This window comes from Salmo salar, chromosome 17 (genome assembly GCF_965601325.2).
Source record: "Salmo salar chromosome 17, fSalSal1, whole genome shotgun sequence".
In the NCBI taxonomy this organism is placed as follows: domain Eukaryota; kingdom Metazoa; phylum Chordata; class Actinopteri; order Salmoniformes; family Salmonidae; genus Salmo; species Salmo salar.
Window position 1 is genome coordinate 63,168,077 of NC_138307.1, and position 25,851 is coordinate 63,193,927.

The window sequence follows — 25,851 nt, forward strand, 5'->3', positions numbered from 1 at the left end:
TGGGTCTTGTAAGTAATGTCTTCTGCAGGTCACGGCTGTAAAGGGATGTGCTACTGGGTCATTGGTATCTCATACATCCCCTCATCCCCTGCAGGTCAGGGGTCACCAAGGCAATGCCATTAGAGGTGTAACTTTAGCCCACCCTTCAAAGTTCCCACCTAACTTTGTTGACGACCTATGGGGTGACAGTGCGAGGGGAGACCTGTGACATATGTACAATGCACCTGACATGGGACAGGACTTATTTGTGGAGGAATGTAACTGTTTTTCTGGGTGATTTGTGATGTTTTATTGGTGCTTCCCATTACCGTTTTTTTGTATTTTAATGTGTGTGTATAATGTGTATATATCTATGTTGTATTATACAGGGGACATCTTCCCTGTTAAAATAAAGGTACAAATAATAGTTTAAAAAAAACATTCAGCGAGGAGATGTACATTTGGAAAGTAAACAAGTAAATTAACAGGTTAGTTTAGAAGAGATTGTGAAACCGGTGTAGACAAATACATTATCGAGTTGTTATGATGGGTCTGCATTAGCAAATTTAGCCAGATCTATAATTTTATATTTATTCACTTAGATTTCCTACATGCCTCCTCTGAAAGCTTTCACGTTTGACATTTGACCATAATCTCTAAATGATATTCAGTTACATGTGCGAGAAAGGTCAAACATGATTGGCTATGAAACTATTAAGCAGCATTTCAAAATGTTTGACTTAGAGACGCAGCACACACTAAATTATTGTTGATGTATTAAAAATGCAACTAATTTCATAATTCGTTTTATGCATCAATTTATAACAGTACCATGTGTTCTTTCAGAATGAATTAATTTGTACGGTCGGTGGACCTATTAAAGTGAGGGGAATAAGACTCTTGTGTTGTGGCACTATTTCCTAGAACAGGACTGGTAAACGGTGCCATAATATTTCATATAAACAGAAATGGGTTCCATGGACAAGTCAATAAATAGAAGGTGGTACCTTTGACCCAATTTCTTGTGTGGGGAAGGTGAAGAGTGGTGCACTGTTGACATAATTGCCACTTTCACCGGGACAAGCGCAGACAGATTCACCCTTAAAAAATGGTCCCTTTCAACGTATTGGGTGCACACAGCAGGTCACGGTTTGGACAGGATGAGAGTAGCTTTCCACATCATCAACTGTGCTATTAGACTACATTATTATCTATCCGCTGTTACAAGGGTTGTAGACACACTTAAGTGTGTGTGTGTGTGTGTGTGTGTGAGATGGAACAGGCTGCTGTGTCGCTCCAGGCAACCAGTGAGTGGTTCTTTCTCTCTCTGTAGCAGGGACAGAGGAAGACAGTCATACATCTAATCTGTTTGTGCAAACAGCCTGCAAGGAGGGCTCTTTATCAGCAACATTAGGGCCGACAGCTGGGGGCCTGACAGTCAAGGACATGCACCATGGCACTGTCGCCATGGGAGTGCTGAAATCATTTATGACATATGATAAAAATACAAGACCATGACTTGTAAATACAAGACACAGTTGTGTGTTGGTGATTTCTGTTGCTCAAAGGGCCTATGCCTTTTTCTGGCAAAGCTCTCACTGGGGTTGGGAAATGCTTGAGGGACCATCACTGTGTGATTCAGGTGTGCTAGAGCTTTTTCACCCTCACATTGAAGTTCTGGATCCTGACAAAATAGCTTTTATCCGAGAGCCTTGATCTTGGAGTATACAAATTTGACCAGTATCAAACCTAAGTTGTCTGTGGTAGCCCACCGAGCTAAAGCCTTAGAATTAGCTCTAGGAGCTGACATGGGTTTTCAAGTATCAGGCATGGTTAATCGTTAGGCAAGCAACATTCAAGGAACCACACAAAGCAGGGGGTCTCTTCAATTCAAATCTGAAAGTCTATATTTGAGAACTCCTATTAAATGTGATTGAACTCGAATAAGTCTGGGTATAACATTATGAGACATTGTGTTTGATGTCTGAATCGTGTCTGAGACAGACTGGAGAGGCAGACTGAGTAGTCCTGCATGAAAAAGTATTCGAAAATGAGTTAGAATGGATTAATTAAAAAGACTAGAGAGGGATACAAATTTGAAGAAAAAAAACCCCAGACGGGCCAAGGAACACTGGTCACCGGTCTGAATGAAATGGATGAAAATTAAAATGAAGTTTTACATCCCATCAGACAGTAGCCTGGACATAGAAATATAATCTATTCATTCATTCTATTTGACATAGCTGCCAAAATACAGGATACGAGGCCATGGCTGATATGATCGCAGATTCCCAGGATAGTCTTACGCAACTCAAAGCCGTCAGGGATAATCCTCTTAGAGGAGAAAATTTGCCTTAATAGAAAACAAACATGCCATGTTTCTCCTCTCCTGTTTTTAATCATCAAAATGGAGAGTTTACGTGTGGATGGGCACCCTACACTAACTCTTCCACCACACCACAGTAATCCACCCTGAAGGACATGGCACTGGACTACATAGAACTTGCAGCCTCCAATTTGTAGTGATGTGCATCATGTACAAGCATAATTTTTTTTTACATCTGCACAGCAGATAACAAGCATTTTGCAATGGTCAGGAGGATTAAGCATTTTGAATATATAAAATGGAACAATATGGAAAAGTTATGAAGCTAAAAACAATATAGAAAGACACCCTTATGGATACGGTGGTTATTAGATGATTAGTACATCCATGTATTATTACGTAAGCTACATCTCAACGACTCAGATGCTAATGTGATCTCCAATAGCTTCCAGCTCCACATGTAACAGTTCCAGTCAAGGTCAGACAGTTAGACTAAGAAGGGATACTCTATGTAACCTCAGAATGGCTTTATAATGCTAACACAATATGACCATAGACAACATACTGTAAAAGTGGTTTTCATATAACATACAGAATGGTTTGGAACTTCCCAGTGGCATTACAAAGCCATTTTCTCAGGCTTCCAGGGTCAAGACAGCTGCAAGATGGTTGTGATTCCGTTGTCAAGACAATCAACTTCCAACCAAAATTCTGTCTCTCTTCAATGACATTCAGCCAAGACATTTCCCCCCAACATGTATCATGCATTTTGTGCTCAAACAGGAACATCCAATTTCTGCTTGAATCCAGCCCTGTGGTTGCTGCTGAAAAAGCCCTTTCAGTGTGCTCTGTGTGCCAACATGACCTTGACTGGCCACTTCAGCCATATTCTTGTTTTGTCTTATTAGACCCTTGAACCTCAGTCATGAATAGGAGCTGTAACAGTTTTAAATTACATCTTATCCTCAATGTAACTGTTACCTATCACAGAAAGGGATAACAAGCTAGTTCACCTTGATAGGCTGTTGTAGCGCCAGATGTGTGAAACAAGCCTGACAATTCCTACGGATATTTTAAAAAGTGGTCGATATTGAGGCGGTGCTTGGGGAACCAATTGTTGCCCTTGGCAAAATGTGTTTTAATATTATATAGACATGTAGACACTAAGAATTATATAAAACGTACAGGAGAAAGCTGCCAAGCTTTAAGTATATGACAGAAATGTTATACCAATAAAGGTGTAAACCAAACAAGAATTTCTCCAGGAGCACAAAAACACTCTACAATGTCACCGGTCATCGTTGTATTTCCCCTAAAATAAACATAAATGAAGATACTTCTCATCAGAACATGACTGTGTTTATCTTTGGACACCTGACAAAAAAATGTGAGAACTAACTGTACACCTATTTGCTTCTCTCTCTCACTGTTCTGAGGCCTGTGGCTGCATCAGAAGATAGGTGTATTGGCGCCCCTTGGTGACCAAGTAGGAAACTGCAGAGGGGAATCAGGTGTTACCACACTAGACACTAGAGGCAGACAGTAGCTGCAGTTACAGTTACTTGGTGGGCAGCCTCTAAACGAGCTGGGGGAGACATCAGTGTTAGTGATGCATACTGTGTTCTGACAACCTGACCTACCCGCTAAGGACGTGCTAACCTCCATGGAGATTCTCATAGTGGCACATTCTGTCAGATGGAAACATGTTGAGACGGTTTTAAAATGACATCAAAGTGCACATGGGACAATTACAAAACCGGTTTGTAATAAATATGCATTTTTATTAGTCTTGTTATTAGTATCCATTGTAAAGGAAGGCATTGGATGTTTGAGCAGTCTGCGTCCACTAACACAGATCTGATGGAACATCGTTTCAAAATAACATCTTATTGCAGCACACAATGTAAGCAGAGAACATGGCTGAAGGTTCACAACCTTGTGAAAGCAATTGATCATGATTTCTCATGAGTTTGTCCTCAAAATAAAAAGGCTAGGATTGTAAACAGGGTTTGTCATTCAACCGCACGGATGACAGAATCTTTTTTGAAGTTGTAACAATAGAACTGCAAAAGTTTTTTTTTGTGTGTTTCTTTGAAATCTACATTCAGGTTTTGAAGAAATGTATAGTTGTGAGTCCAAAGTGGAAGGAGCAATCTGGAAAAAAGTAGTAAACCCATTTTCAAATGTTCCAATGTATGTCCTCTTTTTTCCCCTCACCCACTGGTCTCTCGGATTCAGAATGACGTACAGTACGTTTGAACACCATGGCGAGGAGCATGCTGACGGTCCTCTTGGGGGCGCTCACCTGGTCCAGTGGGAGACGCAGACAGGCAGGACAGTCCCTGGCGTGCATGCAGCCAGTTCTCTGTCATTCCCACACAACACCACCGAGCAAAAATGGACACCAGTATGACCTGTGGAGTCATAGAGAGTGTCAGTAGATAATCACAACAGTAGTGGAACCTCTAGACAACAGGAACAAAAGGGACATGACTTATTTCACTTCCTTGCACAACCTGGTCCCTTGTCGTCCGGTGCTTCAATTGGCAAATCTTACTTCGATAGCTGATGTGTGTTGAGCGTTCAGGCATAAAATGGCAGCTGTGCTTCACCTAGATGAGTGGTGCTACACATTGGTCATGCAGGTGAGTTATCCTTCCAATATATAAATGTAATTCCTATACGCCACACTCTGCAGCCTGCAAACTGTTATAGATTGCCTGTCACTATTCCGTGCTGGTCCCTTCAGTGCAGTGTAGTTATTTATCACCTGCTTGTGCATTCAGGGCAATGCGTTATGATGGGCCCTGTAATTCTTCTTCTTCTCGTTCTTCTCCTTCTGCAGTCTCTCTAGCTCGGCCTCGTACATCATCTCCTGGATTAGGTACTTCTCCCGCCTCATGCGGTCACGCAGGTCCTTGGGCAGGTCTGGGATCAGGTAGGCGATCAGGTTCTTGATGGTGAAAACCATGTGCTACAAAAGAACACAACGCCAATAGTACAGTAATTACAGAATCATCTCGGCTGAATATTGTGTTACGGTTTTGTTGAATGGAATGAATTGTACAAACTAACCTCGAAGACTATGATGAAGGCCAGCCGTGCGGCCAGGACATGCCAGAACTGCAGCGTGTAGGAGTATGGTTCACCGGGCGAGTCCGGGGGCTCTCTGTAGTCACGGTACCTGGGGGGTCAAACACAGGGTCGAAAGGTCAAAGGTTATGACTTTTGTGTTCAAACAAGCACAACCATACCAAGACTCTCTTTGGTCACCAAACCTACCTGCAGTACTTCACTGCTTCTCCAAACATATCCGATCCATCTGTCCTGGGCACCGACGTGTTCTCAAAATCAGACACTCTGAACATCGATAGACTGGCGTTTACATATCCCATCATGCACCTGGACAGGAAACAATAAAATGTCAGTGGTTTGACGTTGTGATGCAGGACAATGCCGCTGCCCTCTATTACTAGCCAGAATACATGTCAAAAGGCAGACACTTTGTCTGTGTGGTCACCGTGGTCAGGCTCGCTCACCTCTCCCCGGCCCGGCCCTGCCCGGCACACGGGCCGTACTTGTATGCGTAGACAAGGCGTGGGATGAAATCGGAGGTGACGGCAATGACAAAGGCGTTGGTGATGACGGACAAGATACCGATGCCCTCCAGGATGCCGTACCAGATCCCTGGAGAGAAAATAACAATGTTCTGGCTCCGATGCAAACGATTTATTACAGTTCACCAGCAAGCAGCCTGTCAGGACGTCTTCAAAGAATACTTATAAAGGGGTATGAAAATGATTCCAAAAGTATAAAGCATAACAGACTGGTCGGCTAAAATCGTCTGTCTGTGCTGAAACTAATGAAATAGGGTTCCATTGAGTGAAAATAGCTGAGGCATGGTTGTTGGCGTAAAACAATTTTGTCTATATGGCATGTTTTGCGTTCCTTTGAAAATGGCCCTACAGTAGGGGATTGTCAGAGCGGAAGATGAGCCTAACCTATGTCTTTGGCTTGAGAGGGCAGGGGTCTCCGCCACTGGGTGACAAACTTGTAGGCGTCCAGGCGGATCTCGATGATGTTGTTGAGGAGGGCCAGGAGCGGGGCCAGGGGGAAAGCTGCCACAAATATGGTGGTGAAGCCAAACTGTAAGACTGAAACACACAGACACAGAGAGTAAAGCGTCACCAGTAGTCCTATTCAAAACCCCATTACATATTGTACAGATGGCCACCCCAAAGCCATATTCACTCAGAAAGGCCAATATGATTTGAGGTTATACCATTCGATGTCCCAATTGTTACTGTATGTCAGTGTGTGTGGGCATTGCACAGGACAAAGTTAGCCATTAGATTTTGTGCTTCGTGAAGAGCCTCGCCAAGGAAGTCACAGACGTTAGTACGAGCGTAATTACGTAATTACAAATCAGCATTCAAAAGGCCTACAGAGACACCACATAATGGATCTATGCAGCATTATGGGTTAAAATAGCATTATGGGTTAAAATAAACAGGGACACATGCATGTGGATATAGCTGCATGCTGTGTGCAACCACGGAATCCTAGCCTAAGCATTGCACTGATCTGTCATTGTCATAAATGTCACGGTCATCTGGCATCGTCATACATAAATCTGTCTACACCAAACACATGTAGGAGAAATGCTTCACGTAACCATTGTGTGATTAATACATGACATGTGCCTGCTTTATGTACCTCACATAATCATACCTAAAGGACAACTCCACCCCAAAAACGATCTTTTGGTATTTGTTAAATTAGTCCATTGTTGACATAGTTCCAAAATGTTTTGCTTGTCAGCACTCAAGTTTTCAAGATATGTAACTTTCAAAACACAGAAATCATCCCCGTATGATGCAAAACGCAGCATCATATAATGCATTATGCATCATACAGTGATGATTTCTGTGTTTTGAAAGTTACATATCTTGAAAACTTGAGTGCTGACAAGCAAAACATTTTGGAACTATGTCAACAATGGACTAATTTAACAAATACCAAAAGATCGTTTTGGGGCAGACTTTTCCTTCAATATACACGTGGAAAATCTATGTAGACATTAATGATTCACATTGCTGGTAAATAAATGTAAACACGATATATACAGTACATGGCATGTATATAATGGTTTACATGAGCAAACACAGTACGAATGCTAGTTTATGGTTGACCTCCAGCTCCCCAAAGAGGATAAATCAGTCATGTAGATGAACTTATTCTGGAATGTAACAACAGCAGGTTAGAGTCCTTACTGTTCAAACATGTTCCGGTTTTTATTCAACAGTTCTTAAATATTAGACTGTATTAGAGGATTATAAAATAGTGAAATATTGAAATGTTTACATTTCAATAATGATCTCTCCTAGTTAGTGAAGTTGGCAGAGGCTGCATGCCGTTTTCGAGGATGTCGTTCCTGTAAAGGTGAAGAGCTTACAGATTGATATGGACATTTCACATGGAGAATTGCATAGCATTATACTTCAGTTAACTATGCGATAACTTCAATAATGACATCATACACGGGTCATAACCACTCATTCTTACACCAGTGTTTACTTTGTAAATTACATTCGAGTCATTTGTAATACTGGTAAAAATTGTTCGAAATTCTGTATTCTTATGACAGGTGTTTTTAGCCGTATGTGAGCCTTGTGACGTTTAGTATATGAACTGGCCACTTATTCAAGTAGGTTGTATTTCAGTCTGGAATCTCTCAGACAGAAAGGTAATTTCCACCACCCAGAAACTAGCTAGGTTAATCAACATCCTCTGAGGTGATCTATAGTCATCAATAGACTGTAGTCAGGTGTGTCATTGTCTTGGCAGCCTGGAGAAAAAGTTGCCACTAACACCAGCACTTTGCCCACTGCAGAACCAGCCCGCAGCCCCTCATAGAACACTGTTTTGCCCAGTGGAAATCTTTTTTCTATAGAAGTAATTAGGTCCTAAGCTAATATTCATGGCCTTTCTCCTCTCCATGTGCAGTTTGCCTGGCAAAGTAAAATATGATGGCAAGGAGCGCAATAAACATATTTGGCACATGCATTCATGACCTAACTAGTAAACAACATTTTGTTCTACAGTACCTTTCATGTTCACTGCAAGCAATCAGGCAATCAGGGAAAAATGACAACGGAGACAACGGAGTTGGTGTCCCACATCTGACCAATAGGTTCTCTCAACTTATTAACAATTTACATTACACTACTCTTATTACTGTTGAATTATTATTGTAAGCAGCGCACAAATAATTGTAATTAGTCATTGCTACACTGTACTTACTGTTAGCGTAACTAACGGTTACGTCTAGGGGTGCTGCTAGGGTGAGTTGTGCTGCTGTAAGTTGGAGTGTAACAATGAGTAACTAAAATACTTGTAACACTGTACTCACAGGAATAATAACACTGTACTCACAGGAATAATAACACTGTACTCACAGGAATAATGACACTGTACTCACAGGAATAATGACACTGTACTCACAGGAATAATGACACTGTACTCACAGGAATAATGACACTGTACTCACAGGAATAATAACACTGTACTCACAGGAATAATAACACTGTACTCACAGGAATAATTACACTGTACTCACAGGAATAATAACACTGTACTCACAGGAATAATAACACTGTACTCACAGGAATAATAACACTGTACTCACAGGAATAATTACACTGTACTCACAGGAATAATTACACAGTAATAAGAACCCCATGTAAAGTGTTACCCAAATTGTTTAAGGAAATGGTTCACCCAATTTACACATTGTATTCCTTACGCTGTAAGAAGTCTAGAGACAAGGTTAGACATCCATCCATCCTTTGGTTTTATATACCTGGCCAGTGGCCACAATTTCCAAATGCTAACATTGTAGTATTTTTGTCCAAAAAACAATGTAACTCAATATCCCCAATATTAGCATGTTTAGCATTTCATGTCCAAATCATTCCAAAGTGTCTACAATTGAGCCATTTCTAGTCAAAGCGTGTGAACATAAACAGAACAGTATAAGCACCACTGATGGGAATGGGACAAACAGAAAGAGGATCTATCGATGACAACATCAACCCATTTTTACACCTGTCTTACACAGAGGAGTTGGCTATGTTTTCTGCATTTATGTATTAACTGTATACAAGATGATGACAGCAATGATTCTCAGTGCTCTCAATGCAGAGCAGTGGCTTACTTGGTTGCTCACTCAGGTCTCACACAGGTCTATATGGCTCGAGCCACACTGATTTCTTCTGATCGGTCAATTGATTGATAGTGAGATAGAAATTATTTGCGGTTTAAAGTAACTGTCCAGTGTTCCAGATTTCTATAGAATATAACCTATAATTAATTACAATACGAGATAAATATTTTTCCTTCCAAAAAATGGTAATTAAGTATGTTAAAAAGCAGCTTTTCTGTATTGGAACGGTGTAGCCCAACAACAGAAAGGTGTGGGTGTATACTGGTAATTAAAAAATGTTTTATATGAGTAGACCACTGGTTCGCCAGCTCCTCCTTCTCAGGCGGATGACATCATCCTCTATGTGGAAATAGCAAGCATTTTTTTTAAACGGCCTATTTGAGTTGTTTTTTTTTAAGTGTTTTTTTTTTCTCCAATGTATGCTTTGGCCACAAATACGAGTATAGGATGAGTCAACAACATTATTTGGGTATGAGTTAAGAGAATATAAAGTTTTAAAAGTGAGATTTTCATTGGACAGTTGCTTTAAACGTGGGCTCAGGGTCAAAGGGCACATACTCATCTCCAGGTATTCGTCAAACAGTCCGTAGGCATTCATGGGCTGCAGGTTGTAGTCCCTCTCCCACTGCGGGAAGCTGGCCTTGGCATTGGGGCCGTGCTCCTGCCTCAGCCTTCGCCGCGTCCACCAGTTCTGGATCAGCCTGACAAACAACCAATTATAAAGAGTCATGGGGGGTGACTGGTGGAGATGACACGCTAGGCGCTAGTTGCGTCTAATTGGCTAAGCCAGGCCATACTTACGGGTAGCCCAGCTCCATGAAGTTGTTCCAGGTCTGCTTGAGCACCATGATGATACCCATCTGCATGCAGAGATCTATCAAACAACCACTGGGATGGCACTACACAGAAAGGGGAAACAGTGCCGACACTTTATTCAATCAACAACTCTTCAACTAACTATCCTGTAACCCTACACCCTAACCCTAATTTTCTGGTTCATAACACAGAGGTTAGAGTGAGAATACAGTGTTCCAAGCTACTTTCCACTTAATCTGGGACACCCAGAACTAAAATGTTGGGTATTTGCAGCATAAACTAAATTCAGTTCTGGGCGGAGACAGTTTCTGGCAAGTCTACGGGACAAAATGTCCCCTCCACTTCCTAAATTCTAAAGATGCGAGCACCTGTGAAATTGTGAAAAAAAATCTACCTACTGGAACAAAGTTCCTAATTTGATGTGGCATCCCACAGTCTGTCGATAGATGCTACTACCATTTATGTTACGTGCATCTGTCCACGAGAGTACTTTCCACTAGAAATGTTCCACATTGAACACATTTGAAAAGCCTCATGAAAGTTCACTCACCTCTTCCAATTTCCAGCGGTTAATGAGGCGGATATAGGCTCCTGGCCGACCAGTGAACCTGACAAAGGTGGTCACATCATTTTACTAACTAATCTCTATCTCTATTACTAACTAATCTCTATGAAATATAGTGTGAAATACAGCCGGGTATTACGATTTACACCATGAAGTAGAGATGTTTCCTCACCTGCCCAGGAAAAAAGCTATGTAGAAGGTAGAGCTGTTGAGATTGACAAACTGAAACAGGAACATCTTCAGGGTGAAGCTGTTCTCCCACTCTGACTCAGTCCTTGGCTGCTCTGTGGATACAGAGCCAGAGGGAGAGACAGGGAGGCAGAAAGAGAGAGGGTGTGTAGAAAATGACAGCCCCTGCATTATATTGACTGTAATTACCTCTGAGGATGGCATGTTACAGATGGAGGAACAGTTGTAGCTTACCTAAATTGGTGAGCAGAAGGGCAACTTTTTCATATAACTGAAAAAAAACAAGGTTACCAGTTAATAGGGTTTGTTTTCCATGATTCTCTTGATTCTCATGCTGTTGTAGCTAAAACGCGATACGTCAAGGCATTGAAGGGCGTTAGGATCCATTTTTATCAACATTTTGAGCGCAACTGTATTTAACTATATCAAAAGGCGCCACACGACATGAGGGTTTCACCACTGATAGACATTAATATACACTGAGTGTACAAAACATTAAGAACACCTTCCTAATATTGATTTGCACCCCCCTATGCCCTCAGAACAGCCTCAATTCATCGGGTCATGGACAAATCATCGAAAGCATTCCACAGAGATGCTGGCCCATGTTGACTCCAATGATTCCCCCATGAATTGCTGGTAGTGGATCTCTACTCTAAATAGCTTGTTCCATCTCATCCCACAGATGCTCAATTGGATTGGGATCTGGTGACTGGGCAGGCCAGTGCAGTAAGCTGAATTCATTCATGTTCGTGGAACCATTTCTGGACAATCCTAGCCTTGTGTCATGGGGCAATATCCGGTTGTAAAAAATCTATTCGCAGGCGGATACACAGCCGCCATGAAGGGATGCACCTGATTGGCAATGATGTTCAGATATCCTGTGGCATTCAAATGCTGCTCCACTTTTATCAAGGGGCCTAATGTGTGCCATGAAAACACACCCCACACCCTCGCACCACCACCAGCCTGCAATGTTGTTACACATCAGTGTGAAACAGCAGGAACCAGGATTCATCAGATCAGGCAATGTTTTTCACATTCTCCAGTGTCTTCGTTGCTTAGCCCACTGCAACCACAGTTTCCTGTTTTTAATGAAAGAAGTGGAACTCTGTAAGGTTGTCGGCTGCCATACCCTATTCGTGTCAAGGTACGACGAGTTGTGCATTCTTTTATGGGTTTTTGGGCACCAATGTTGTACTGGACTGTCAGTTGACTAACTGTAGCTCGTCTGTTGCTCTGCACAATTCATGTCAGCCTCCTTTCTCTTCTTTCATCAATGACCCGTTTTTAACCACTGGCCTGCTGGTGGCTGGATGTCCTTTGGTAGGTGTTAGGTGTTCCTAATGTTGTGTACACTCAGTGTGTGTGTATATTTATACAGTTGAAGTCAGAAGTTTTCATACACTTAGGTTGGAGTCATTAAAACTCGTTTTTCACCCACTCCACACATTTCTTGTTAACAAACTATAGTTTTGGAAAATCAGTTAGGACATCTACTGTGTGCATGACACAAGTAATTTTTCCAACAATTGTTTACAGACAGATTATTTTACTTATAATTCACTGTATCACAATTCCAGTGGGTCAGAAGTTTACACACACTAAGTTGACTGTGCCTTTAAACAGCTTGGAAAATTCCAGAAAATTATGTCATGGCTTTAGAAGCTTCTGATAATTGACATCATTTGAGTCAATTGGAGGTGTACCTGGGGATGTATTTCAAGGCCTACCTTCACACTCAGTGCCTCTTTGCTTGGCATCATGGGAAAATCAAAAGAAACCAGCCAAGACCTCAGAAAAAAAATTGTAGACCTCCACAAGTCTGGTTCATCCTTGGGAGCAATTTCCAAATGCCTGAAGGTACCACGTTCATCTGTACAAACAATAGTACGCAAGTATAAACACCATGGGACCACGCAGCCGTCATACCGCTCAGGAAGGAGACGTGTTCTGTCTCCTAGAGATGAACGTACTTTGGTGCGAAAAGTGCAAATCAATCCCAGAACAGCAAAGGACCTTGTGAAGATGCTGGAGGAAACAGGTACAAAAGTATCTCTATCCACAGTAAAACGAGTCCTATATCGACATAACCTGAAAGGCCGCTCAGCAAGGAAGAAGCCACTGCTCCAAAACCGCCATAAAAAAACCAGACTACGGTTTGAAACTGCACATGGGGACAAAGATCGTACTTTTGGAGAAATGTCCTCTGGTCTGAGGAAACAAAAATGGAACTGTTTGGCCATAATGACCATTGTTATGTTTCGAGGAAAAAGGGGGAGGCTTGCAAGCCGAAGAACACCATCCCAACCGTGAAGCATGAGGGTGGCAGCATCATATTGTGGGGGTGCTTTGCTGCAGGAGGGACTGGTGCATTTCACAAAATAGATGCCATCATGAGGTAGGAAAATTATGTGGATATATTAAAGCAACTTCTCAAGACATCAGTCAGAAAGTTAAAGCTTGGTCGCAAATGGGTCTTCCAAATGGAAAATGACCCCAAGCATACTTCCAAAGTTGTGGCAAAATGGCTTAAGGACAACAAAGTCAAGGTATTGGAGTGGCCATCACAAAGCCCTGACCGCAATCCCATAGAAAATTTGTGGGCAGAACTGAAAAAGAGTGCGCGAGCAAGGAGACCTACAAACCTGACTCAGTTACACCAGCTCTGTCAAGAGGAATGGGCCAAAATTCACCAAACTTATTGTGGGAAGCTTGTGGAAGGCTACCCGAAACGTTTGTCCCAAGTTAAACAATTTAAAGGCAATGCTACCAAATACTAATTGAGTGTATGTAAACTTCTGACCCACTGGGAATGTGATGAAAGAAATAAAAGCTGAAATAAATCATTATCTCTACTATTATTCTGACATTTCACACTCTTAAAATGAAGTGGTGATCCTAACTGACCTAAGACAGGGACGTTTTACTAGGATTAAATGTCATGCATTTTTAAAAACTGAGTTTAAATGTATTTGGCTAAGGTGTGTGTAAACTTCCGACCTCAACCGTATATATGCCACTTTTTTATCTCATAATCCTAAATGCATTTCTAAACAAAGCCCTTACCACATTGAGGAGCATGATGATGCAGAAGTTGATGCACACGGCTGTGCCGGTGGTGGCCACCTGAGAGTTATTCCTGATGAGAGCCCAGCCGAAGGCGGCAAAAGTGCTGACTGTGATCACGCGGTAAATCACGATGCCGAAGACGGCAGCGATCACCACCAGGATCTGAGTAGGTCAATAAAACATTCTTGTCAGACACACCGATAGCAACAAGGCAAATTTGATTGATAGCTCACTGGCTTGAGTTGGCTTGCTTGCAACATCACAGTTATGGGTTTGATTCCTGCATGGGCCACTTACTGAAGATTTTAATGAATTCAAACAAAAACCAGTGGGAAACTGTTTTGACAAGCAGCAAGCATGAGGCAACATGCAAACCATTTTAATGAATCTGTCCGTACTGAAATTAATTTATTATGAAATATTCACTATACCTACTCCAGGGACTTACCATAAAGAAGATTCCAGAAGCTGAGACGATGAGTCGGCTGTACTTGTCTGTAAAGGCCTGGTACGGCTCAGGCTTTCCAGATATGGGGTTCATCCTCTCCTTTTTTGAATATTTGGCCTCAAACTGGGGACGGATTTCCTCCTGCAGCACACAGAAAGCTGGCTGAGCCACAAACGCTCCCAGAATGTTCTACAAACGTCTGCAAAATGTTCTAGGAAAGTGATCATGACATATCTCATTGGCTTTCTTGAAACAGCTGTAGAACATATAACTGTAGGTATTACAAGAACACAGCAAAGTGTCCATAACCAAGGTTGAATATATTCCTGGTATTTTACAAATGTTCCATCCCAATAATAAAATCCCTTTTCTCCCAGGTAACCCGGTATTTCCCGCCCAAACTGGAAGTGTCATTTTAAAGTGTTTAATTTTTTGAGTGTGGACTGTGTTACTGTATTATATGAAGTCGCTCAAACCATGAAGCTGGGAGAGAAGCTGTTATGCTGGTGCAGGACATGCGGCCTACAAAGTTACAATTGAAGGCAAGTGAATTTGATGGGGTTTTTTATGTAGTAAGGCCTATTTTACATGAATTAGTAGACTTACACCTATATATACACACCTTTCATAATATTTCCCTTAATGTTGTGCGACGTGTGTATTAGCGTATCTCCTCGCTTCGGTAAGATTTAGATATGTGCAAAACTGGCAAACACATTTGGAAGGAAAATAAGTGGGCAGAATGTAGATATTTTTGTTATTCAATTAAAACCCACATTTTGGAAACAGGGTGTTTATAAAAAAATATTACATCAATGTACCTCAACATTAAAAAAAATTACAAAAATAGAAAATTCTGTGCTCCATACTGAGACGGGCTGTCTGTCCCCAACATGAGCGTTGATGATTGATCATGCAGATATGCGATAGCAGAGGGAAGGCTGTAGCCTAGAGAAGATTTAGACATGGCATATAATTTAACAGTTCAATTTCACATCATGCTGTTCATAGAACTCATTTACCGGTTTCTTGCTGTTATTTATCCTGAGAAAAGGGATTGGGTTTGGGTGCAAAATCTCAGTAGCCCAGTGCCTGCTACGCAACCCTAGTCATAACCCGAGTGGGAATCTCAAGGCAATGCTCCCTTTTGTAATATTTTGTATATTTCAGGAAAGTGGAACGTCCCTAGGACCTTCATGGCATGATTGTTAAAATCTTTTAAGAAATGTAAAAAAAATTAAAATCTGAAAAGATCTTCTTGCAACACATGTTATGCCTGGGAGATTATTTCTAATTTGATGATGCTGATCATAATGAAAGTATATTTACCTCCTCTTCCTCCCAGTCAATTAGGTCCCAGTCATATGCAAGGACCGCTCGCCGCCTCTTCCAGAACTCGAGAAACACGGTTGCTAAAATACACAACTAGGTTAGTGTTTGAGGGTTGTTAGGGCTTGGTGAGTATGTGTCATATTTAATGTGGGACAAATATGTACACTTGTGTTCAAGCTATAAAACAATGTTGGCAATGTGTTACAAACAGAATAATTTAAATTCAACCATCTCTTGCATTGCTGCTAAAAACAGGAACCATTTAAACTCAACCATCGCTTTCTTAGTTGAAGGAAGGTTGTTTTGCATGACTCAAAATGATTCAATTATCACTTCAAGTAGTTCTCCACATTCAGATAAGGTTCTGTATTTATTTTCTTAGTCAACCTTGTGTTGTTTCGTTGTGTTCTTGAACGTAGCCTTGTCTTTCATTTTTGTTCATTGATTTCACCTGTGTTAGTTACTCACCTGGTCTCATCAGCTCCTTATTTAGTTCAGTTCATTCTGTTTGTGCCTTTGTGAGGTATTGTTCATTTTGAGTCTACTAGCTCGTTTGTGAGAACCAGTTATAGCCTTCAGTCCTAGTTTTGATTCACCTGCCTGTTTGCCTACCTGTGTATGACCATTGCCTGCCTGTGACCACGATTCTTGCCTTCTGCGAGGGTGAAATAAACACCTGCCTCACTCTGCGAGTGAATCTACACCTTTTCCTCCCTGAGTATTCATTACACAGATAATACAATTATTTTGCAGCACAGTTGTTGGGTGCCAGGATTCATCCTGTTACTTCAGTTGTCTAAAATAGTTCCCTATTTTAGCTATTTAGGACAGACACTGTGCAATAGGTCATTTCACCAACAAGCCACTGCTGCCTTTAAAGCACTGGAGAGAGAGGGTAGGTTCTCCTGAACAAAGTCCTTGGCAATGGGTAACCCATCCAAATCTGTTTACCAGTGTGTCACTTGACAATCAGAGCAATCTCTTTGCTGAGGCTGGACTAAGATCAGTTGAACTAGTAGCTCTGAATGGAAAGGCACATGTTTTAGTAGTTCCAGACAGTTGCATGAGGTCGGCCAGTGACTAGCGGGCTCTTTTGGTGGAAAGGCACATGTTTCTGCAGAGATAGCAGCAGGGGAGCACACTTCAGAGGAATGTTAATGAAGCGATTTCAATGGGTATTCTACTGTAGGTGAATGCCAAGAAATAGTCAGTGTTGGACAACAGCAAGATCCACTGCTCTCTGGACAAACCCAGGTAGGTTGAGTTTTATAGTTATTTACAGGCAGTCCAACGATAATGTATTGCAGGGATCATCAACTAGATTCAGCCGCGGGCCAATTTTTTTCTTGAGCGGATCGTCAGGGGATCAGAACATAATTAGAAAGAATTTGATAGACTGCAAAAAGACGGTCCAAACAGATGTTTGACTAAAACATAATTTAAAACCTTGCTTGCATTAGTATATGATCATGTCGTGTCTCTCTATTATGCGTGGGAATACTTGGGAACAGATTCCTTAAATAAAAAAAATGTATAGCTGATTAACTGTTCTTTTTTAGTCTTTTCTGTCCAACAATAATCCCAACATTTTTTTGCTCAGAAAACTTTGGGGGCCAAATAAATCCACCCGTGTGCCAAATTTGGGCCACGGGCCGCCAGTTGGGGAACCATGGTCTATTAAGTATCTTAGGACCTATGCAGTTATTTAGCCTCGATTAATCTCAAATGTATTTTAAAATGTTTTGCTTTATTGTCATAATTTTATAGCTGTGGTTCCACTGGTATGCACCTACATGATTATAAGTGTGTCTGGATAGTGTGTCAGATAAATGACTTAAATGTGAATGTAATTGCACTACAGAAAATTATTGTAATCTACCAGTTGAATGAGCACCAAATGCAGTTAGGTTGTTTAACATTGTAGATTTTCCATAATTTGCTCTAGCAACAAAAAAGAAAAGACTCAATGTGAGTAGGCTATGGGATTGTTACAAAAGAGTAGTGTGCTATTGAAGTGTAAATAACATGTATTACCTAACTGTTTAACGTTATCAGCTGATCTACTTTGTTGTATGCATTTGAGTGAAGCACAGTTCACGCAATAAATTTGACCTTTGAAGTACTGTACTTTTGTAGCAAGGAGATAACGTTGCCAATTTGTGACTGATTAAAGGCAGGGTTAGATAAAACAAATATTTTTGGTAGACATTGCACTCAAGAGAATGATGAATTGTGGAGATGTAGTGTAACAATGACCTGCATTTGACCCCATTAACCTATACATGAGTCTCGCTAACACATTAGATAACACGTTAGATAACACATTAGGGAAGTGATCCGCGAAACAGCATCACTGGACACCCCACCCGCATTTGTTATTGTTTTTGTTTTGAGGAAATGAGCACCCAGCATCGTGGTAAAAATACGTCGTAGTACGTACTCTGCAGTTCTCTGGCGTGTGCAATGATATCCGAGGGAAAAACAATTCGTTGTTTGAAGTAACGTCTTTGTTGTAATATCGCAAACGGATGTGGCAGTTTCACCGCTGGATTCCAGCTTTAAGTACACATGAAGCCTACGTAAAGCCATCACAAACAACGACCACTGATCAACACGTGACCATTCAAAAGAGTGAACAGTATGACAAATGACAAAATCATGACTCATGAAGAAGTATGCAATCAGTAACCATAGCTACTAACTTACACTGAAGAAACATGCATACCCTACTGTCACAAATTGTAAAGAAATAATTATGACAGCCTCTGTCAAGTCCAAAATGTTATCTTAAGCAATCTGTGGTTAACACTACATGCTAATGTTTCCGTCTTGTCTAGATAGGCCCTGGTCCTGTGTAAAGGAGGTGATCGATGGGCCATCCCCAGAATGACAGCTTCTTTCTGGACCTTTCCCAGCCAGACGTCTGGGTCTGGGACACAGAACCTAAGCCAATGGCGGGTGAGTGAATCACATACGTTGCGGTGACACACTCATATAAATCAAGTGCTATATTTCCACGTGAAAAAGCCCTAGAATGCACCTTGGAGTATTGCTCCATTGTTTGTGTTGGTTAATTCATTCTTCTTGGTTAAACTGAATTTAAATGGTTGACTTACAGTTCAGTATTATATGTAGTGTGTAATGAATACCTGATCCAATGTATGTTGAAGGTAAATCCCTCTATGCCATAAATTGCTCACCATAAAAGATGAACGGCAGGGACATTTCTGAGAGTGGTTTCCATTAGCCCTGAAGGCAATGTCTGAATTTGCAGTGCAATCAATAATTGAAAAACGAAGAACTACAGCTATTTTAATGAGTCTAATATGAATATGAGTCACAGTCTGGCAGCGCACTCACCGCCTGAGCTTTGGAAGTCACCAAGCTCTCTGAGAAGAATAGAAGATACATTACACAACTTGTATTTCTCATTTGAACTATCTGGAAAATTGAGGACTGGTAGTATGAATTAGTGTTTGGGCAGTTTACAGTCCGGTATCTACAGTGTATTAAAGCCATAATTCATGCCTATTGTTCAATTGTGTACATTTCTGGAACACTGATGGAAGACGACTGGTGTGGAAGAGTAAATTAGATTTTTAATCTTACATGACCTGTAAGACACAGGTCATCCTGTTCCTCGTCTTGTCTTTAAGGTTGTTCTGTTCCCTGATATGTAATATAATCAGTCTGTTTTAGAACTGTTTTTAAACTGCCCTGTTCTAATTTCCTGTCAACCTTTCATGGTTCTTGTTATCCAAGGATGTGTGGGGGAGTGGACATGTCCTTGATATGATTGGTCTTTCTCAGAGTCTACTATCTGTGGTGATAAGCAGAAGTACCAGACTCATTTGAAGGGCATGTGAAACACCCCACCCATCCTTGGTCTGTATAAAATGTCTGTGGAGAACAAATCGCGAGTGAAATTGGTTTTCCCTTGCATGCATGCTCGTAATAAAGCTTTTTTATATTGAGATTGGACTGCCTTTGAGTGGTTTTTCCACCAAACTGGTTACAGTCTACAACCTCTGTATGGTTACTTTGCTATATGTGGCAAAGGGCTTGGCCCTGGCCATCAGAAGCTCTTGTCCACGTGCTAGGCCTAATCTGGGTCCATTTCCCCAGGGACATTTTGGATAAACTGTAGACATTTGATCATCCCTTCCCCCACATCAGTCTATCAGCTTTGCTCTCTTCCTTTATTTAATTCACTCCCTCTCTCTCCCTAACTCTTTTCCCCCACCTGTCTTCTCACACAGCCGCCCAGGTCTTCATTTGGCTAGCGCTTCTATTGGCCTTTGGCCTGCAGTTCTACCTAGCTGTGTTCTGCCTGCTGAAGTGCTGGAGTTTTGACACGAGGCTAAAGCAGGCTCTTAAAAACCTGCCCTCTACGGGGAAGCTCTTCACAACATGTAGGTCTATTCCAGGGATGTTGCCTTGACACAGTGTAGTGATCCATGAACTGACCATGGCAAATCTGTAGTTTGACAAAAACGTTCGTTTTTGTTTTATCAAATCCACTGAACACTTTCGATCTCACTACATTCTGAAATCAAAAGTTAAGCAGGTTGAAATGCGACCTTTCATTTTACTAAACAGGATGCAATGTTAATAACACATGTATTCCATATCTTTCAGTCCCTTCCTCCGTCATTCAACTTCCAGAGGACTTGAAGAGTGTGAAACCAATGGCTTACTGTCGTTATGACGTAGAAGTGGCTGAATCCTCCCTGCCTACACCCTGCTGCTATGACGATGAGGAGGCTGGGCCCTGCACTAACTCTCCTTATACACCTTTTGCCTGGGATCTTGTGCAATGCTGAGGAGGACCCTGTAACACTTCACTGTAAATACTGAAACTTAAATATAGTGTGCATGGAATGCTGACCCATTAAACTATTTCTTAAACTTTATTTTACAATAAAATGAGATTTGTTTTAAATTGAACTATAATATTTATACTAAATGATAACTCACCCCACACAGCCATGAATACAGCAAAGAATACTGTTGCTCCGTTGTCAAAAAGATGGGTGACCTAAAGCCAAGAAACAGATCAATAGCAATTGCTTAGAGAAATGATTTCTGAAAACATCAATACAGTACAAACACATACAGTAGTCACATTTGTATATAAAGATCACAAAGGAGGGCTGTTCATTAGACATTTTTCCAGAGCAAGCTCACAAAGTAGTCCCGTGTAGCTCAGTTGGTAGAGCATGACGTTTGAAACGCCAGGATTGTGGGTTCGATTCCCATGAGGGACCAGTATGAAAATGTATGCATTCACTACCGTAAGTCGCTCTGGCTAAGAGCGTCTGCTAAATGACAAACATGTAAAGTAAAAAGATTACCTTGCTAAATGTGTTATACTTATGTTACTGTGGCATAGCTCTGGAGTAAATGTTTGTCAAAAAATTCTATATTTTTTCTAAAAAGTAGATGACAAAATCACTGTTCCTGGAGAGCTGCAGTGTACGCAGGCTTTTGTTTCAGCCCAGCTCTAACACAAAATAATTCTGGTCTAAATTTATGACCATCATTAGTTAATCATTTGAATCACACCCAGTGGCTCTCCAGGATCGGAATTAGCCACAACTGCCTTGATGTTTGTCAGCAGTGCTCAGTCTGGGGCAAACGTTTAACACACTCTACATGGTAGTACGGAAGTCACCTTGGCATAGATGCAGCTGTCTGAGAGTCTCAGGTAGGGGCAGTACTCGTCACATATGGGACACATGATGATGTCAGTGGCCTGGCAGATTTCTTTACTGGAGAATCACAGACAACCTTTAGCCTGGTTCCATACACTCATCAATTCTTATTGCATTTATCAGCCTGTGTCAGTGCTTCCACACGACTAAGGCAATGATAGCATTGGTAATAGACTTCTACCAGACTAAGGACAAATTTACACCAGTGTAAAGCATGCGTCTGGTATTTTTTTCTAGTGGAAGAACACAAGACCAAACATAGTGAAGGATAAAATATGTATAAAATACTAAGGTAAAACATAATTAAAGACGACCAATGAGTATTAGGTGAGCTCACATTACCTGACCTGGCAGTGGTCTAGGGTGAACCAGCCGTAGAGGAAGACCATGAGCCCAACCAGCGCCGCAGGGAACAGCATCCCAGTGTACCAACCCAGCCAGGCAAAATAGAGACCAATTTTCTCCCCGAAGTACCGCCTGACAACACCGCCAGGAGACAAACGACAACAAACAGGTCATTATGTACCACCATGGCAATGATGTTGTGGCTTCATACGTTTTTAATGATCTAGTAAATTCACTCCTTCATTGATTCATTCATGTGGCTTTAATACATGTGGCTGGTGAAGTTGTATTGCTTGCAGGATCGAGGACAACCTGCAAGGTGCAGATAATACATTGTATTAGATCTGTGATGTCCTTATAGAGCAGGAGTGTTAACACAGTGTTGTACCTTATGAGGTCCAGTGGCTGGTACTTGTACCACACACCCCACCAGGCCCAGCATTCATACAGCAAGTGTCTGTGGTTCTCTGCCCCATGCGTCCGGATGGAGTTCTTACTTCTGTAGCTCCCCTGTTAACACACACACACACACACACACACGTTATGTACCATCATAACTACAGATGTAGGATCTTAATTTGATTACTCTTTTGTTGCTTACAGGAAATGCAAACTTGTAGTGAATTTCAGTTTTAAAGATGATTCTAAAGTTTGTCATTTCCACTTTGAAATATCAGACTTGATTTGCCCTAACGAAAAATGTATCAATCCCTACAAAAAATGTCCATTAATTATAAACCACATAATAATTCACATTCCTGGTTGCCGCAGGATTATTTTCCTGCTGTAGCGAACTGGCTCAAATGAAGATCCTACAAGTGATATTTCTCTTCCAAGCCAATGTGTGAAGTGTATGTGCATTACCTCATGAAGGGGAAAAGCTGCCTCGTAGGAACTATTGCTCAAAAGACGATTCAGCCCTGGAGCATAAACAAGAACATGAAGACACCGTCAATAACTCTACACACCAGAGACATGCTGTATCTCAAACGTGGAACACATTTAGCAGTGGACTTGTACTACTTGGAGAGGCGCCAGGTAGCCTACCGGTTAGTAGTGTTGGGCCACTAACTGAAAGGTCGCTGATTCGAATCCCTGAGCCGACTAGGTGAAAAATGTGTCCTTGAGCAAGCAGTTAACCCTAATTGCTCCTACAAGTCTCTCTGGATAACAGCGTGTGCTAAATGACTACAATGTAAATGTAAATGACTACATTTGTAACTGTGTTGGATGATGATGACAATCTCACCCATTTTGTCTTTGCCCTCCTCATATTTGACCCTTTGCAAGATATGATGGACGATGCGACTCCTGGTAGCGTTGTTGAAGAACGTGTCTTTGTTGTGAATGGTGAAACTGTAACATAATATAGATACAGAAAAGGATCCTAGATCATATTTCTTCTAGATCTTTCCAGTCCGTTGGATTTATTGAGCTTTTGAAAAGCACAGCACTTTGGCCTGATGTCATCTCAGTGCATTCTATATCATTTTGCCTCGACGGGCGCTTGTGAGCCCCCCCAAAAAGGGCCCTAAAATTGGACCACACCCACAAGGAAATGTAGTTCATTTGTTCACATTGCAAAAATGTGGTACCCTAAAACTAAGAACTGTGGTTTAAAGATGGAAGACATTGATTCATCTTCACCTTTAAGTTAGTAAGGAAAAAACATATAGCAGACTGGTGGTGGACACACACACACACACACACACACCCACACCCCACCCACCCACACACACTCACTGATGTATTCTGGAGCGACTGAAGGGGGCGGTAAAGCTCTCGTTCTCCTCCAGGTCAGGAAGGGTGTTGTTGTCAAACTTCATGGGTTTGCGAGGCAGCCATCCTCGAAATCTGTTGATTCTCTTCTCCATCCTGGATGGTGACAGAAAGCCCCCCAAAAATCACACATCACATGCAGCCAGAGACCATTAACATTAGGGTTGTGCCCCAAAATTCAATCAATAAATCAATTAGCACTCACCTACTCATGAACTTGTACCGTCGATGCATGTAATAGATTTTCCTCCTGAAAACCCCCACAACATTATCAACTATTAAACTCTTAAAAATCTCAGTGCATTAATGCATTGCAGTGGCCTGGGGCGGTCTAGCAGTCTAGGTCACTTATGCCTCTGGAACACATATACCGGTGCTCGTATGTGTTAGAATCCGACCCCTCTAGAGCCCTTTCACCATTCTATCTAATAAAAGTGCATTGCAAATAACTGTAGATTCATAGTATGAGAGAGAGAGAGACAGAGAGAGACAGAGATCGAGGGAGAGAGTCAGTGAGAGAGAGAGTGAGCGAGCGAGACATAAAGAGAGAGAGACAGATCGATCGAGAGAGAGTCAGTGTGAGAGAGAGAGAGAGAGACAGGCAATGTGTGTGTGGTGGGAACCTGTCTGTCGATGTGATTTATGTGTGTGAGTGTGTCTGGAACTACAGAAAGCTGTGTGTTCGTCTCCCCACCTGAATGGCATCCGAATGTTCATAAGCTCTGCGTAGCGACACAGCACCTCCCAGGGAGCATGCAGCTTCAGGAAGATCACATCACTGTTGCACACAGACAGCTGTTTGAGGGGAAAAGACCCAGCATTAGAAGTATTACGTCCTGTTGATTCTATTTCTTAGAACAGTTTCTTAGCACATAAAAACATTTGAATAATATAAAATCTAATGTTTTAAATGAAAATGTTTCTATTCTAAATCATGTAGCCACACATGTATCTAGCTTGAGTAGAGAGGTTTATGGACTTCATAACTGGAAAGGGACAGCTGAAATATTGATTTTCTTTTCTCTCTCATCATTTCCTGTGACATCAATTTCCTGTGACTGATCTCAGAACAGTTAACAGGCAGAAGAGGCATAGTCTCTTTGAATGCTCCACATGATGACCTTGATGTTACTGCGTCAGCACACTAGGCATCAGCCACTCAGACACATGCAAAAGCACACACACACACGCACACACAGCACAATTGCTTCCCTGCTCCTTCTAAACAGGATTGAGGATGAAACTTGCCATCAGCACATTTGCGTTGGTTTATGAGTGACAGGCAGAGCTTCAGTGACTACTGTAATACTGTCATACTATAATATAGTGTTACTGTAATACTATGTTACTTTAATGCTATAATATACTGTAATACTCAGTAGTACTCGCCTCCTTTTCCATCTGCAAGCCCTCGGCCCGGATGTTGCGCTCAAATATTTCCCTCTTCTCTGACTGTGGACCGGACTTCCTGTAAACCAGGATGTAGTCGATGTGGCACTTGCCATCGCTGAAGCACAAGCCACTGGATCTACTTCTCCCTACCTGGGGAGAGAAACAGAGGGAGGGAGTAACCACTATAAGGTTGTTTTGACCCAAAGTGACTTTAATATATTTTACCATTAGCACTGCCTAACATTTACAGAGGCGGTTGAGCTAAAGTGCTTTGCTCATAAGCATAATATCTAAATATGCCCTTCCAAGGGTTATATATCACACTACCGTAGGAAGAAACCAATGAGCTCACCCTAAGAAGACTAAATGTCTTTCCAGATCCCCCAAGGAGGATGAGAATAACACTGACAGCAGCCAGCTTCAACCCACAATGACCATACGTGCTTTACGGACACACCTGTCATTGACCTCTCACCTCTGGTGCCGGGTCAGTCCTGGTGTTGTCGTCCAGGATGCTACTGGTCCCGGGGTCGAGCAGGGTCGAGTCGCCATCTTTGGACGGAGTGCTCAGCCCCTCCAAACTCTCCATTAACAACTTCACATCCTTCAAAACTGGACAGAACATCAGCAGAAAACCCAGTGTTCAAGTTTTTTTGTCTCATAAAAGTT

At 41.7% G+C, this 25,851-nt stretch overlaps 2 protein-coding genes across 3 annotated transcripts; one reads left to right on the forward strand and one right to left on the reverse strand.

The window, feature by feature from the left end:
- Nucleotides 1–4,061: 4,061 nt before the first annotated feature.
- Nucleotides 4,062–25,807, reverse strand: LOC106576405 (anoctamin-4). Its single transcript, XM_014153556.3, has 25 exons — nucleotides 25,658–25,807; nucleotides 25,180–25,332; nucleotides 24,485–24,585; nucleotides 23,996–24,040; nucleotides 23,755–23,886; nucleotides 23,261–23,367; nucleotides 22,876–22,931; nucleotides 22,400–22,521; nucleotides 22,009–22,143; nucleotides 21,627–21,723; nucleotides 20,930–20,990; nucleotides 15,950–16,032; nucleotides 14,621–14,761; nucleotides 14,170–14,334; nucleotides 11,335–11,371; nucleotides 11,084–11,195; nucleotides 10,897–10,954; nucleotides 10,332–10,429; nucleotides 10,089–10,231; nucleotides 6,307–6,459; nucleotides 5,845–5,992; nucleotides 5,588–5,707; nucleotides 5,381–5,489; nucleotides 5,076–5,279; nucleotides 4,062–4,719 (listed from the first exon to the last, which is right to left on the reverse strand). The coding sequence occupies exons 1-24, from the start codon at nucleotides 25,805–25,807 to the stop codon at nucleotides 5,088–5,090; spliced, it is 2,718 nt and encodes a 905-aa protein (XP_014009031.2). The 3' UTR covers nucleotides 4,062–4,719; nucleotides 5,076–5,087.
- Nucleotides 16,907–20,865, forward strand: LOC106576406 (uncharacterized). Of its 2 annotated transcripts, none has more exons than XM_014153557.2 (4): nucleotides 16,907–17,206; nucleotides 18,790–18,910; nucleotides 20,212–20,364; nucleotides 20,591–20,865. In XM_014153557.2, exons 2-4 carry the CDS (start codon nucleotides 18,823–18,825, stop codon nucleotides 20,773–20,775), a joined length of 426 nt encoding a protein of 141 aa, XP_014009032.2. In that variant the 5' UTR covers nucleotides 16,907–17,206; nucleotides 18,790–18,822; the 3' UTR covers nucleotides 20,776–20,865. The 2 variants fall into 2 exon arrangements, with proteins under 2 accessions (XP_014009032.2, XP_014009033.2); XM_014153558.3 differs by having other exon boundaries at nucleotides 16,921–17,206; nucleotides 18,794–18,910.
- Nucleotides 25,808–25,851: the final 44 nt, after the last annotated feature.

Coding starts and splice junctions, on each gene's coding strand:
- LOC106576406 (XM_014153557.2), top strand. CDS start 18,823: ATGGGCCATCCCCAGAATGACAGCTTCTTTCTGGACCTTTCCCAGCCA. Junction 18,911..20,211: donor AGAACCTAAGCCAATGGCGG/GTGAGTGAATCA, acceptor CTTCTCACACAG/CCGCCCAGGTCTTCATTTGG. Junction 20,365..20,590: donor GGGGAAGCTCTTCACAACAT/GTAGGTCTATTC, acceptor CATATCTTTCAG/TCCCTTCCTCCGTCATTCAA.
- LOC106576405 (XM_014153556.3), bottom strand. CDS start 25,807: ATGTTCTGTCCAGTTTTGAAGGATGTGAAGTTGTTAATGGAGAGTTTG. Junction 14,762..15,949: donor TTGACTGGGAGGAAGAGGAG/GTAAATATACTT, acceptor TGTGTGCTGCAG/GAGGAAATCCGTCCCCAGTT. Junction 10,430..10,896: donor ACCGCTGGAAATTGGAAGAG/GTGAGTGAACTT, acceptor CTTTCTGTGTAG/TGCCATCCCAGTGGTTGTTT.